The 16,797-nt window shown below is 40.3% G+C and overlaps 1 protein-coding gene across 1 annotated transcript in view; it reads right to left on the bottom strand.

Annotated features, from left to right (window-relative positions):
- The window catches only part of LOC136882733 (protein FAM98B), a 131,765-nt gene that overhangs the window by 43,939 nt on the left and 71,029 nt on the right, over positions 1-16,797 (bottom strand). The window contains exon 6 of the mRNA XM_067155149.2: positions 11,253-11,453. Within this exon, the coding sequence (XP_067011250.1) occupies positions 11,253-11,453 (201 nt within the window). The remainder of the gene's footprint in view (positions 1-11,252; positions 11,454-16,797) is intronic.

Below are 16,797 nucleotides of genomic sequence, written 5' to 3'. Positions count from 1 at the left end.
CAGTCCTTCTTATATAAGACCCGACGTTTCCATTCTTCAGTTTTGTTACGTCCTACTTCCTTCCAGGGTGTTTAGTTCTGATATGTTTCAGTCGTGTTCTTATATCTGCCACTAGCAAGTTGTGGTCTGTATCTGCATCTGCCCCAAGGAATGTTTTAGCCATTTTGAGCTGTTTTTGATCTTTTTTTTTGCTAGGGGCTTTACGTTGCAGCAACACAGATAGGTCTTATGGTGACGATGGGACAGGAAAGGGCTAGGAGTTGGAAGGAAGAGGCCGTGACCTTAAGGTACAGCCCCAGTATTTGCCTGGTGGGAAATTGGAAAACCACGGAAAAGATCTTCAAGGCTACTGACAGTGGAGTTTGAACCCACTATCTCCCGAATACTGGTAATTGGCTGCACTTAAGCGACTGCAGCTATCGAGCTCAGTTTAAAATAGATTAAAAAGTAATAAAATTACAGTAATTTGAAGTGAAATAATATCTAACATAAGCTGAAAATGGTCAAGTTCATTAATAATAAAACATTTCATTGAAATTAAAAGTTAAAAAGCATATTAAAACACAGGAAACTGGGATTACGGGAAATGCCCGACAGTAGTCCGCTGAGGATTAAGGGGGCATAATGGGAGTGAGATGCGTTGTTGCAGTCCATCTAACAACAATAATATAAGAACTCAGCAAGTTTGAGTTCTCTAGCTTCTCTCACTGCAACTCCACGCACCTAACCTACACGAAGAGCCCTTGTTAAACTGAGCAGATCAGTGTGGGAGGATCCCCACTATCATTCATTAACGTGTGGTGATTACTATGGCATATATGACATTCTGTACTGCTTGTAGCCATAGGAGCACAATCAGAGATAGTCGTGCACCAGCATTTTCATGTAAAAAGATTTCATGCACAGGCGTTGTTTGGAAAGCAACACCATCTGTTCAATATCAAAGTCCTGCGGCGATCAGCAAGTTGTGACGGGGGCAGGATAGTGTAATCTGTGAGCTCCTAGTGAAGAGGCGGCGAGTGTGCGATCCCAATATAAAATACCAATATAAATGTTCCATTATTGGACATAATAAATTTTCCAGCTAACTCATTCCTGGTTGCCAGCGTTTTGCCCCAGTTTGCTAAGTTGGGCTGATCAGTTGGTAAATAGCGCACCCATCAAGATGCATGGCTAGTGCATAATGTGGAGGCCACTGGGTAGGTTACTTGGAGCCACCGGCAGTGTCAATACACTATGACAGACTTAGTCTCATTACCAAAAATTGATGCCTGCCTGGCCATCAGATGATATAGATGTTGATTCCCATAGGGAACCTGAAATATTTGTCCCAAATGAGTAAATTTATAATACCAATATAAATGGTCCGTTATTGGACATTATACATTTTATAGCTTACTCATTCCTGGTTGCCAGCGTTTTGCCCCAGTGTGTTAAGTTGGGCTCATCAGTGTGTGATCGCCGGCTTGCTCGAGGATAGACTATAGAACAACTTGTGTGCTACACCCGTGACCGAGCAGTCCTATTTAGGATCCCCTCTGCTCACCGTGAATGGGGAGGGGGCTATAAAATGTGCCCTAAACATAGGCAATCTTACTTCTCAACTCACTGGATTAGCGCGTTCAGTGGGTACATCAATTTGCGGTAGAAACAAAAGAAAGATTTGCAAGATGAATATAGCTACCTGGAATATTCATACCCTGTAGGACACTGATGTAGATAACCGACCAGAGCGAGCTGAAAGCAACAAAGGATCATCCTCACTGCGAGTTGTTTTGCCCTGGCGTCCGTCTGTTATCTATCAGCAACCGTTTGAGTTATTCATACCCTTACCATGTACAGCAATAATAAGTCACGAGTTGAAAAAATATAATATAGATATCGCTGCTCTTAGTGAAACTAGGTGTGCTGGAGAAGGACAATTCAAGGAGCATTGCGGTGGCTATACATTTTTCTGGAAATGAAAAGATGAAGGCGAACTAAGAATTCATGGAGTAGGTTTTGTAATAAAGGATAAGCTTCTTCACAATCTTGATGAGTTCCCATCTGGAATTAATGAAAGACTCATGACACTCCGTCTGAAACTCAAGGACAACCGAAGAGCTTCGGTAATCAGTGCATATGCCCCAAAGTTGAAGTCAGAAGATGATCAAAAGGAAGCGTTCTATAACCAACTTGATGAACTCCTGTCAAATGTATCCAAGTCAGGTTGGCAGAGAATCGTCACTGTGGCCTGGAACTATTGGTAAAGAGGGTGTAGGTAAAGTCAACGCCAATGGAACCCTCCTACTCACAAAGTGTTTTCAATATGATCTTGTCATTACAAATACACTCTTCCCCCAGAAAGATAGATTTTAAACAACATGGCAACATCCCAGATCAAAGCACTGGCACTTAACTCTTAGAGTGCCGGGGAGCGCGATCGCGCTCCTCTGTAGCCTAGCGAAAAGTGCCACGAGCGCGATCGCGCTCCGTGTTGCAGCTGTCTATGTAAGTCGTAATAGTTTGCACATATTTGATTGATGGCAGCTACAGTCGGCATCATTCTGTAGTAGATACTGCATAGTTTCTAAATCTACCACTAGAATCTCTGTGCGACATGTTGTGTTGATGTTATGATCTTTTCTATTTCAGCTGTTTGGCGCGTACCTGTAGACCATGTGTTCGTAATAATGGCGACTAGTTCTCGTATTGTGTTTGAAATTGATGACGATTTGGTACAATATATTGATTAATTGAGCGATGATTCTAATTATATCGAGTCAGGCGATGATTCGTATGATACTGAGAGTAATAATAATGCCGGTAACGTTTCAAACAATGACGATAGTGGTTATGTTATCCGACTTACTCGTGTGACAGTGATGCATGAAATTTCCGATAAAGATGGCAATGACAGTGACGGGAATAATGATGGAATTGACGGAGACAGTAATGACGATGATGACCAGATTCCCGATTTCTGTAAACTTCAGTTTGATCATGATGTGCAATTTTAGCCCCCTCCTGCATTCCTTGAGACGTGCATATCCTCCTGATGCTAGACCAAGTCAGTATTTCAATCCATTTTTACAAGAACTATTATTCTTAAAACACTGATATGTTACAAACTAGTAAACAATGCACCAGTGTGCACAGGAATACCAAATTTAGGTGAGTACGATCAAAATACTAGGATGTACTGAGATTCAAATTTGAATTTTAAAATTTTTCATAAATTGCATGAACAAATTTAATTTTTTTGCTCGGAAGTATGAATTATTTTCATGATGTTAATTTAATGAGTGAAGAAAGGGATCACTTAGCTACAAGAAAATGTAAACAATGAGATATCTTGAAAAGTGAGGTTAGGATATGCTTTTATCTTCGGTGCTGCATAATAGGCATTTTCTATCTGGCATTCTTAGCAACCACGGCAGTAAAGGAGTCGGCACTAAGAGGGTTAATAGAATACATTATTGTCCACGACAGACATCAGCGCGATGTTCATATAACCAAAGCTATGACCACTGCTGATGATTGCTGGACTGACCACCACTTAATTCGATCTGTGATGGCTATACAGGTTCCTCCAAAATGACAGATTCAGGGGAAGGCGATAAAACACAAACTAAATACTGAACAACTTAGGTACAACAGTACCAAATCTGCCTATCAGATACTATTGGCTGATAAACTTCCAAATGAATACCAGAAGATATTGAGCAGCAGTGGTCATTATTAAACCTAGGTATTATAGCAGTTGGCAAAGAAGCAGTTGGTTTTAGTAGTAAGAGGAAACATCAAGACTAGTTTGACTAGAACAACAAAGAAATATGTGACCTAATTGATGAAAAGCGGAAAGCCTACAACACTTGGCAAAACGATCCAAATTCACTTCCAAAGAAACAGAGATATCAACAAATCAAAACGGAAGTCCAGAAAAGATGCAGGATGTTCAAGAATAAATGGTGGATAGTTAAATCAATGGACGTGGAGAATTTAATCGCCTCCAACAACACTAGTGCCCTCTTCAGTGCTACCAAAGCTATTTATGGTCCTTCCACCAAAGGTCTTAATTGTCTATAATCCAAAGATGGTACTGAAGTTCTTAAATACCCTAACTCGACAGCTTTCCGTTGGAAAGAACATTTTCAAGTCCTCTTGAAACTCACATGTTGAGGAAGATGTGTTTGCTGATATTCTACAACAGCCAATTCAAGATCACTTAGGTGAAGTCCCTTCTCTTCAAGAAATTGTGAAGGCCATTCAACAGCTGAAGAATAAAAAGGCACCCGGACAAGATGGAATTCCAGCCGAGCTCCTCAAGGAGGGTGGTTCTTTACTAATTCAGCATACACACATGCTGATTGTGAAAATATGGAACACAGGAACAATCCCTGCTGATCTACAAGATGCTTCCATCATCACTATCTTCAAGAAAGGGGACAAGACTCTGTACAACAATATTGAGGAATATCATTGCTCTCTGTTGCGGGAAAAATTCTTGCTAGAGTACTGTCCAATCGTCTACTGCCATTGACTGAAATGTGTCTACCAGAAACACAGTGTGGTTTCAGGCCAAACAGAAGTACAATTGATATGATTTTCAGTGCAAGACATATGCAGGGAAAGTCTAGAGAGCAAAACCAACCATTGTAGCTACAGAGCAAAACCAACCCTTGTATATGGCTTTCATAGATCTTATCAAAGTGTTCGATTCTGTTAATCGAGAAGCTCTATGGAGAATTCTAGCTCTGATTGGATGTCCAAACAAATACGTACAGATACGAATGAAGGTTTAAATTGAAGACTGAGTTAAACTGTAACTTGAGTTTAAACCGATGAGTCTTATAATGGCCGGCCTAAGTTAAACTGAGGTGAAGAAGGAAATGTACGATCTTGGTAGCAGTGACTTGCGAGAAAAGATGACTTTCGATAATATTTTGCAGTGACTTGCAAGATGACTATCGATAATGTTTTGTTTACTTCTTGTAGGTAAAATGGCGGATAAAAACAATAAACGTCCTAATTTTACTTGGAAGGAAATAGAATTGCTTGTACAATTAGTACAGAAATATTTACATAGTCTGTGAAACAGTGGCCTTATGACTTCCTCCGAAATCTCCCATTTTAATAAACATACTACGGGGCGAATAAAACAGCAATGCTATTAGTAGCTGACTGAGGGGTTCTACAGCACAATTTCTGAAATAGAAGGTTGTTACTCTATTTTCTAAAATTTACACTTGTGATGTTCAAACAGTTCAAAAGTCATTTTTACATTCTTACCTTTTCATTGAATGTTTTATTCTAGCACCAATTTGCTGAAATAGGGTTATGACAGTCTGTTTTGTAAGCCTAAACCTATTTAAAAACTCTGTTTCATTCCTTACATGAAAGTGACGTGCCCATGGTCGTTCAATGATTTGAAACACTTCTTTATCATCGCTTAGTATTTCTTCAAACACCTTAAAAATATCTTGGAGATCCATTCGTTATGCCATGTTGTAAGGTTATGTAGAGTATTCTTAAACTTCAGTTTAAATGGTAGATGAGTGGCAGTAAAATTAATCTCTAGTTAAACTTAAGATTAAGTTATATAATACATGACTAACAGATAAACCAAACTGCTGCATGATGGCATGTTTACTACTGTTCATTCCAATACAAGATCAGGAGACCCTTTCCGTATTTCTACTTAAGTCAAGCAAGGTTGTGTAATTGCTCCAACATTGTTCTTAGTATTTGTTGGAACTATACTACATCTTGCAGATGATAAACTGCCATCAGGTATAGAACTTGTGTATAGAACTAATGGAAATCTGTTTAATATTAACAGACTGCGAGCTAAGACCAAGGTGTCCTCAGTGTCAGTCATAGATCTTCAGTACGTAGATGACAATGTTATTTTAGCCAACACAGAGGAAGATCTGCAATCGATCGAAAATGCTTTTAATCAAGCATATGAAAGTATCGGATTGGAAATTAATATTAATAAGACCAAGATCCTTTACCAGTCGGCACCAAACTCCAATAAGAGAACTCCGGCTATTACAATCAATGGCCAACCTCTGCAGAACATAAATCATTTTCCTTACCTTGGAAGTCACCTCTCAACATGTGCAAACATTGATACAGAAATCCAAAATCGTTTAAGATGTGCTAGTGCGACTTTTGGTCGTCTCCTAAAAAGAGTGTTCGACAATCATGATATCAGTGAGAGAACCAAATTCTATGTTTACAATGCTGTTGTAATCCCTACTCTTATCTATGGTTGCGATACCTGGACAACTTACAGGAGAAACCTAAAATGCCTGGAAAAATACCATCAACAATGCTTGCGGAGAGTACTGAAAGTTAAATGGCAAGATCGTCGAATGAACATTAGTATCCTCGAGGAAGTCAACACTACAAGCATGGAGGCAAAGATAATCAGGCATCAGTTACACTGGGCTGGCCATACCATCCGCATGCCAGATACATGCCTCCCAAAGAAAATCATGTACTCCCAACTAAAGAATGGCAGCTTAAACGATATAAGGATAATCTAAAGTGTAATCTCAAAAGGTGTCAAATTGATAAGGTCAACTTGGAAACTACAGCCGAGGATAGGCCTAAATGGTGTAGGATTGTATAAGAGATGAACATCTAGAAACAAGATAGGAGAAGATTAGAAGCTGAGAGGTGGAACCGCAGGAAAGAACAAGTGAATGCGAGGGATGATGTTCTTGCACAACCATCTACTGCAACGATTAGTGCTTGCTGTCACTACAATAAAATCTGTGCATCCAGAATCGGACTGTTCAGCCATCTGAGAAGACATTAATATATCCAAATGACATTATATTTATTTGCTATACATTCATTGACGAATTGAACAACTGTATTGAAAAGGTGGATTAAATCCTAACTGTAACTAACAGTAGGTGACCCTAAAAATCACTTCAGCTATTTGTCGACACCAGGTTTCACCCTCTCCCTCACTCATTTATCATCACCATCATCAGGAGCATGAAATATAAAGACCTGTTCTAGGCAAACCGAACATGTCCTTGGACACTCCCGATACTAAATGCCATCGGAAATTATGAAAGACAAATCTTGGAACATATGAGAGTCAACAAGACAGGAAAAATTCAGTTAATGCAGTTTCCCAGGAAAATTATCCAGTGAAGTTTACTCAGAATCAAGCTTCTAAATTTAGAATACTATGATCAACAACGCGAGACCACAGTAGGAAAGACCTGTAATTGAGGCTATTTTCCCAACTAGTCAATAAGTTGTCAAATGCAAAAAAAACACAGATGAGCATCACGGCATTTTATGCTGGAGATTTCTGATGCACTGTATATTATTATTTTGAATGTATCCTCATCCATTACAATGCTTGCCTAAAATACCTTGTGTAATTCTCAATCAATCTCATACAGACAGCACCTAGAAAATCTGGCATGAAAGCTTAGCAGATGAAATAACAGCCCCCCAAAATGGTCTGGTACCTTCATAGGCTGTTTCAGCAGCTACCTTATGAAAATCAGCTCATGGACTTGTATTTTCAGCAGCAGAATACTGTTACCCAGTATAGTTGAACAGTGGCCACACGCGGCAAGTACACACTCAATGACTCAAAGAGAATTTTATCTGGCAGTACCCAAACCACTCCAACATACTGGTTACCATTAATTTCCCATACACTTTTATCTAACCATCGCTGCTCAAACACTCTATAAGATCTCCATCAACACTCTGCTACCAATCCAACAGTATCCAACAGTGGAAACATCAGTGGACACGGTTAGTTCCATAAAGGTATAAATTCTCTGATCCTAACTATATCTCCGGAAGTTACGATCTACCACGTGGGCGAAGAATGGGTTTGAATCAACTTTGTATGAAGCACGGAAGATGTGCAAACTTACTGCAGAACAGGGGCTTTTGTATTTCGCCTAACTGTGACTGCAGAGCAAAATATCAAACAATACAGCATATGATGTTTGACTGCCCTCTATGCTCATAATTCACTGGCTGAATGCCAGAACGGAGTAGCTCCCATGTTTAAGGTGACGCCACCTGTCCTCAATGTTCTTTTTTTTTGGCTAGGGGCTTTACGTCGCACCGACACAGACAGGTCTTATGGCGACGATGGGATAGGAAAGGCCTAGGACTTGGAAGGAATCGGCCGTGGCCTTAATTAAGGTACAGCCCCAGCATTTGCCTGGTGTGAAAATGGGAAACCACGGAAAACCATCTTCAGGGCTGCCGATAGTGGGATTCGAACCTACTATCTCCTGGATGCAAGTTCACAGCCGCACGCCTCTACGCGCACGGCCAAAACGTCCGGTCCTCAATGTTTTGGGTGTGGACGGAAACCCCACCACCCGGCTTTTGACGCCTGTTAGCCCTATTAACTCTTCCGCTCCTCGAAGAGTCAATAAACTGCAGGGAATGGTTTACTCTGAGGTGAACAAATCCCTCGTCCTCTAAGCAATCATATGCTTTCTAACAGTCTGAAATGATAATAGATCCAGGTAAAATCCACTCCTGAATGACCGCTAACGTCCCTTTCTACTCCCCTGAACAGCCACTGTCCTGTAATATTCCTTCCCCTGTGATATTTAGATTTACCAAATTTACTTTTGTCAATTTCGATCACTCCTACCCCTCCTATTCTCTTTTTGCTCCTGTCCACCCAGGCCACACACACCTCATGGCAGAAGCTCGTCCAGTCAACAATAGTCTGCTTCGCAACACCAAGCTCCAATTGCAGAAGAGGGGTTTGCGGCTTGCTTAACAGACACCACAAAACAGAAAGTAGCCATATTTGGTGTAAGGAAAGGCGTGATTTTTCGACGAAAGTGTTCTCCTTGCACTCACGTTCCATGTGCACCTCACCCCTCCTACGCGCCGATTACACGGGAAAATAACTTTATTCCTCACTACACTTAATTTTGTGAGTCCCCCCACACTTCTCACAGTTCCTCTCTCTCGTTATCAACCCATGCCGTTGATAAACGCCCAAAAGCTTGTCTAAATTTGGCTCCAAACGATTAAATGAAGTAATTTTCAGCTCGCAACACCTCCGTACAAAGCCATAGCAATATTACAACAAATTTCGTGGGCATATACTACATCAAATTTCGCGGGCTTGGTGGATTTGAATATTTCTTTAACAGTTGGCAACAGTTCGCAGATAGCTCGCAGATCGTAAAGGATGCTCCTATCGGCAATCCCGTGAACTAAAAATAAAAGAGCATCACCAGCCGCCGAGCTTTCGTGTGCAGCATTGTACAGCAAGCAAAGTGAGTGGAGTGCCTAGACTAGGGCTATGCCCTGAAAGGCATAACAGTCTATAATGATTATGTATGTATGTATGTATGTACATTTGGAAATACTTTCCTCCAACGAAAATAGCCTGTATAACTCAAATACATTCATAAGTTTGTTAAAGAACAGTGTAGAATGTTTACATGTACAATGTACAGCTCTTTATAGCCCAGAAGTAATGTGTTCACTGCACAAAATTTGAGGTTATCGCATATTGGACCCCCCTTTACTTATTTTGGCTGAAAAAGTGGCAAAAAGGGGGATTAATACCCGAGTAAATATGGTAGTAGTTGGATCCTTTCTTTTTAACTGCGTTATGAAGATTATGAAAAGGAGTGGAGAAAGACAACTTCCTTGCTGGACTTCACTGTTCATTTCAAACCACCTGACCTTCCATCCTGGACATGGACACAACTCTTGGTTTCATCATATAATCGTACTCGTGCTACGATCTCATCGGCACTTTTTTACGTCTCAAACATTCCCATATATGCCAACACTTCTAACTCTGATAATTGCTATGGTGTATAATCAAAGCAAAAGTTGCCGATGATAAAATTTGTAGAATCTTATGAATGACCCCTTTAATGATATTGCACTGGACATGCCAACAGGTAAGTAATTTTTTTTTTTTGCTATTGGCTTTACGTTGCACCGACACAGATGGGTCTTATGACGACGATGGGACAGGAAAGGGCTACGACTGGGAAGGAAGCGGCCGTGGCCTTAATTAAGGTACAGCCCCAGCATTTGCCTGGTGTGAAAATGGGAAACCACGGAAAACCATCTTCAGGGCTGCCGACAGTGGGGCTCGAACCCACGATCTCCCGAATACTGGATACTGGCCGCACTTAAGCGACTGCAGCTATCGAGCTCGGTCATCAAAGGATCACAAAGGGAAAATGTAAGTAGTGGAAGAAAATGTGTGTGTGCGTGTGTGTGTGTGAGTGTGTGTGTGAGAGAGAGAGAGAGAGAGAGAGAGAGAGAGAGAGAGAGAGAGAGAGAGAGAGAGAGAGAGAGCAAACATGAGTAAAGAGCACTATTCATATCAATATTCTTCCTTTTCAGTACATTAAAATAACATTTTTGAATACTTTCAATTTACTAAGAAGAAAATTTGGGCATAAATTGTCAATGAAGATAAGAGTTGACAATTCTGTGGCAGTTAGTAAGTAGTATGGTGCATGAATAGAAGTGCACTGAAACAATCAAATAACCCTGTACCCGAGCTGGAGGAATTAATCATACACAGTTAAAATCCTCACCCCAGCCGAGAAATTAACCCAGGGCCGTCTGAACCTAAGGCTGACCTATCAGTCGAGGAACCATACAAAAAGTGACTATTGATCATGAGGTTAAAATCTTATTTTTCACAAGAGGGATACAGTTATTCTCTCATTTCTGTGAAGGTTTACACTAAAGTCAGAGAAGATTAACTTTCTTGAGCACATAACATAATATTAGCTTCATATCTGTATTGGCAGTGCTGAATTATTAGTCTTTATTCCATCCTCCTCACAATTCAAACCTCTATGATGGGATTAAACGTTCATGTCGAATGTTCAAAAATCATATGTTTTGAGCCTTATTTGTGTGCCATCTTCAGTGAATTTTTAGCTTAAAAGTACTAGTGTTTCACTTATCATTGTACCCAACTAAAAGTTTTGGACACAGTACAAAAAGTTTGCTGGAATTAAAGCAAGCCATTGTAATGATTTTGATGTATGATATTTGAACATTTGACAAATCCTCATGAAGGTTTGAATTGTGTATTGAACAGGATTGAATAAAGACTCATAATTGTATAATTCTTGAGCACTGACATACTGAAACATGAGTGGTAGAAAGATCACATCTCTGAAGACCAAAGTTAAACAAGATTCATCTGCAATCATGTTCTTGCTAATGTAAGTTGCTCTTCAACTTAGGTATAACTATCTACTTACCCTTCCTATTATGACTTTATTAATAGCGGACTGAGTATTCTTTCGAACTGAAGCACTACTGGTCTTTTCAATTATGGCAAGATCATCACGAGCTGCCAACAGATCTGACAAATGGACGTCTGGTTCCAATACAAGTCCCTTGCGCCGCTGAAGGAATAAAGCAGCAATCTCATCTTCACGCTGACGAACTCTTTCAGACCACTGTAATTAAAGAAAGGAAAAACATGTTTAGTAAGAATATGAATATTAATTATAAATTAGGTTGGCTATAAGTCTACATTTTTAGGTATATACAGCCAAAACTGGTTAGGACGTTTTTGTGGAGACAGAAAAATGTCATAAAGAGGGAATGTGCTAAAAATTAAAACCTATTTCGCTGTTAAATTTAAGGTTAGGTTTAAACGTAAAAATAATTACGATGAAAACAAACAAACAAGTGTTTACAATTATAATTAATGAAATAATACATTTTAAGATAACCAACACAACAAAAATCAAGGAAAAACGTTCTTAGAAACGCGAACTATACACGTTGCTTACAATTATGTTTAAAGTTGCCACAGGAAAGTCAAACATCTGGGCGATTTGCGCATGTTTCATGTGTGGTTTAGCATCCACTTTCTCAATAGACTGAAATTTTTCATTATCTACAAACTGTCTAGCTTTTCTCTTCTCCACAACTGAATGTCCTGCAAACAACTGTGCACAAGTACAGTAGGCCTAATTTATGTACGTTGTTACACAATTATTATTGATTTAAGCCCACTAAGGAGCGCTGGTGACTAGTTCTTCCTCGATGCTCTTCTTTGTTCCCAATATCTCTTGAGCCCTGCTGATAATTTCTCCTTTCTCTCCTGTGAAAGGGGCTTCCGACTTCTAGGAACTCTAGGTGGTGGGGTCCAAGACTGTAACATAGCACAACATGTCAGCTGTATACTTAAGTACAATAGGCCTAATTTACGTACATTGTTACGTCATTCAGGCCTCTTTCAGACGGCAAGGGAGTAAAACGTGCCCGTGTGTATGTGCTGGTGCACCTGCTTCCGCCGACTCTTGCACACAGCGGGTCGAGTGGCGCAAAACTCCCCACGCTTTCCAGTGGATCATTTTCAACACTCTTTTCAGTGTGTGAAATACATATGGACCATCATAGTCTTTGTTTACCTCCTACACTTAAGAAAATACGAAAATAGTTCAAGCATGCTATGTCTTTCACATTTTGTTAGAGAAGGAGATGGGTACAATTTTGAGGATACTCTCTCAATAATGGGTCTAAATGATATCACACTTTCCCAAACACAAGATCATTGGTCTTTCCAACATTAAAGTTATAAAGTCCTCAATGTCTATTTTGGGTTCCATAACAACCGCTGTAAATGAAATGGCGTATGGCTTTTAGTGCCGGGAGTGTCCGAGGACATGTTCGGCTCGCCAGGTGCAGGTCTTTTGATTTGACACCCGTAGGTGACCTGCGCGTCGTGATGAGGATGAAATGATGATGAAGACGACACATACACCCAGCCCTCAAGCCGGCGAAATTAACCAATGATGGTTAAAATTCCCGACCCTACCGGGAATCGAACCCGGGACCCCTCTGACCAAAGGCCAGCACGCTAACCATACAGCCATGGAGCCGGACAACAACCGCTGTAAATCACACAAGAAAAAAAGAAAAAAAGCACACGAATAACTTTCAAATTGAAAATGAGGAATAAATATGTCAAATGGGTGAGAGCGGGCCTACTTTTGTTTATTATCTACTTTCTTATCGATAAACTATCAGGTTCTGATACATGTCACAGTACTGATGTTGCGAGCACATTCGATATGCTGTGTATGATTACATGCATAAAAACTAATGTCCAATAACAAGCAACAGTGGGTGTGGGACCGCGACTCACCATGGACTGCCTGCTCATACATTTCTCCTGCACGCTGTTATTCTCCACCTCCGCAGCATCTGAAAGATTCTGTTTAAACAATCAGTTCTTAGTTTAGGCCTAAGTGGACCGGGGGCTAAGCGTAGAAGCGGGCTCAAACCAGCGCTATCTGAAAGAGGCCTCACAAACGAAAAATTAAGCACCAACGCGTCAGACACAAAGAGAATAAGAGTGGCTTGAGACTGATGCTCCCTGCAGCTGTAGGCTGACATGCAACCACGCTCCAAGGCTGTGGAATTAAGTTCTCTAGGAATCCTTACCCAGGTCAGTTATCACTGGCATGCCATGTGTGCAATGTGGCCGGGAACGCTAATTTAAATTTCTTACAGTGGGAGTTATGAACATACTAAAGAGTTTCTATGGAACACTTTTCTGCTTTGTCAATACTTCACATTTTATTATAACTGACAAGGTGGAAAAGTGTTTCATAGAAATTGAACGTAAGTCAATTCGGACAAGACTGAACCATCATGGTTAAAATAATCAAAGTACTAAAGAGTGACATAAATGTGTTATCCAGGTTTCTTCAACGTGTATTTAATAGGAAACATCCTGGGATTTCAGAATAATAGCACAATAACCAGGGAAAAGCGCTAGAGAGAGATGTCATAACAGTTTCAACTGTATATATTTACATCAGTATTAAAGACATCACTGTATTTGAATAAATCTGACAAGGGAACTGTCCATATTGCCATATCGAAATATACAATGAAATTTAGTAGGGAGGATGAGGGGTCCATAAGAAAGCTATGTACAAAAATTCAGCTGCCATTTTCATCTGCAAGGTCCTCAAATCGATACGGAAATATCTAATAGAACTGCGCACGTTAGCATATAGCTTGACGTAGACAGCCCTGGTGACCAGCTGAAGCGACCGGGTTAGCTTGAGCTTTCTGTGCTAGCCAGCTGACATGTTCCTTTGAAAGAGCTGAAGCGACCGGGTTATCTTGAGCTTTCTGCGCTAGCCAGCTGACATGTTTCTTTGAAAGAGCAGTTATGAATCTGGCTAATGTTCTAGAGTATGCTTTACATTATTTCCGTTGATAAAGGTTTCTCCTCTTCCCGTGAAATACCGGTAACTTTGGAAGAAAGGGAGATGGGCCGACATGTGATCGAACTAACTGAAAATCATCCCATGGGTGCCAGCATTGTCTTGAAGCTGTGTCTGGAGAGAAATAGTGACAGTGAAAGTGACAGTGGAAGCAGCGACACCTCATCTGCATTAAGAGAAGGCAGCACACCACTGCCAGGAACAAGATGTGTTACAGATCCAATTTTGAGCCCCAAGTCTGATTCCCGTCAATCCAGTGTAGAGACACTGCAGTCACCTAGCAAATCTACTAGTTCAAGCTATGCTTCCAATCCACAGAAGAAAGTGAAACAAACTGTAGATCTTGCATACAAGAGAAAATCTGTAAATTTATGGTTAAATAAGGAGGGGTAAGAAGCAGCTTTCATTAACCACTATTTGCAAAAGTTGTCATAAGGTGGCATCACTACGACAACTGTACAGGTGGAAGAACCAATTAGAATCTACACCAGTATGCCCCACTGAACACATGAAATTGATGCATACAAAATTATTTTCTCGCTTTACAGAAGCAAGAAGACTGAAGCGGAATGTATGTGATGAAGACCTGCGATTGTGAGCCTTGGAAATTTTAAGAGAGATTTCAATGGGGCAAACTAATTTCAGCATATGTGCCAGTTGGTTGAGTCGTTTTAAGAAAAAGTACAGAATAAAAAGTACAAAAATTATGAAATTTGTATCCCGTATGTATCTGCAAGAAGAAGAATAAAAATATAGTCGCAAAGAAATTTGTGAAAGCAGCTACAGAGCGATTTTTAGTCTACACCTCTTCTTCGATATATAATACTGATCAGAGTGGTTTTGTGCGTGAAATGAAAGCAAAAAGGACTTTATTGTTTGTTGGGGAGAAACATACAGAAACAGTTCCTCAATCAGTTGGTGCACTCACCCATTCGTACACAATTATGTCTACAATTAGTTTGGTAGGTACTCTTTTCCCAAAATTATTCATTGTACTACATGAGGCAACTGGAATTTTCGGTCTGAGAGTTTCCAAAGAAATGTTTCATGCCAGAAATATAGTTGTAACAGCCATAAAATCATGGAAAATGGGGAAAAGTAATCAAAGTATTGGTTTAAAGAATCCTCCTTCCCATATGTGGAAGAGAAGTGTTTGACTGCTAGATTCATGGACTACTTATAGTGATAAGAGCTGTCTTGAAGACATTTCAACAGGCAACAGGACAGAAATTCTCCAGATTCCTCCTGACACTACAGGGAAAATACAGCCCTTGGACAAGCTTTTGTTCCGGCAGTTGAAGACTTTGTATCGCAGCTTAACAGACATTGTGCCGACTTGCGAAGACTTTCAGTCTGATGCTTATCAGAGAAGCAGCATACTGAAAATGCAGTCGTCCATTCATTTTCAATTTTCTTTCCCATGGTTCAAGGACATGATTAAATATTCGTGGTTCGCAACCAACTATACAACGGAGAGACCTCCTGAGTTTGAAGAGCCTGCAAAATATTGCCTTAAAACAAGTAAAGAAAACTGTGAAGAACAATGTGGCCTCTAAGTGCATATTTGTTGTGCATGGTGCCAAAAATATTTGTGTTTTTATCATGCGATCAATGCACCTCATTTATGTTACACATTTGTTCCGTAACAATAAAGTGACCTTAGCACGTGTCAGCCTGCCAGTTCGTTCTCTCTCTCTCTCCAACACAACTGCAACTCCACTCCGCTGTGCGAGCCAGCAAGAAGCAAGGGTTGTCCAGTAAGCTGCGTTGTCAAATGGATTTTGTATCAAGATTTCAAAACCTTCCAGTTCGAAATGGCAGCTAAATTTGTGTATATCGCTATTTTATGGATCTCCTCAGGGTCTCTGCGAAATTTTATTGTCGATTTTGATATGACCGTATGGACAGTTCCCTCGTGAGAAACATCTCTGCAAAACTGGTCCAAACAATTTTAAATTTGGCAAGTCATCACCATCATTTTACAGTAATTTACCCTTGTCCAGTTCCTGCCAGGTCAGTGTTGATGGCACTTTTCCACCATTGCCTCTCCTTCCATCACTCCTCTTCAGTAATTGTATTCAGGCCAATCTTCTTTTTCTTATACTGTTTTTGACAGAGTCCATCCTCAACATTTCTTAATCTGTATCTCCTTGTCTTCCCTAACATACTCCTCAGGAGCTTCATCTCACTGGCCTGAATTTTACTCTCATTTCTTTCTGTCAAAGTCCAAGTCTCTGATGCATACTTTAATACAGAGGTATAGTATATCATCTACATTATCTCTTTACATTTCATAGGAACTTCTCTGTTCCACATCAGGTTCCTTACATTCTGGTAGGACGTATTTCCCGCTTGTACCCTTCCAATCTTGCATCACACATGGAATGTTGAGTAATGACATTCTGAGCACAACTATTGCGTCTGGGTGTTATGAGTGTAAGTCATGCTGCTGTAGCACTTTCTGACCCAGTGTGAAAAGCAGTGGCAAAACACCTCACTCCTGATCTTGCCTAGCAAGCCTCATTTCGGTGGCGTCGTCGGTTGGTAATAT

The sequence above is a fragment of the Anabrus simplex genome, chromosome 1 (genome assembly GCF_040414725.1).
Source record: "Anabrus simplex isolate iqAnaSimp1 chromosome 1, ASM4041472v1, whole genome shotgun sequence".
NCBI classification, from domain to species: Eukaryota; Metazoa; Arthropoda; class Insecta; order Orthoptera; family Tettigoniidae; genus Anabrus; species Anabrus simplex.
This window is presented reverse-complemented; position numbering and strand designations above follow the sequence as displayed.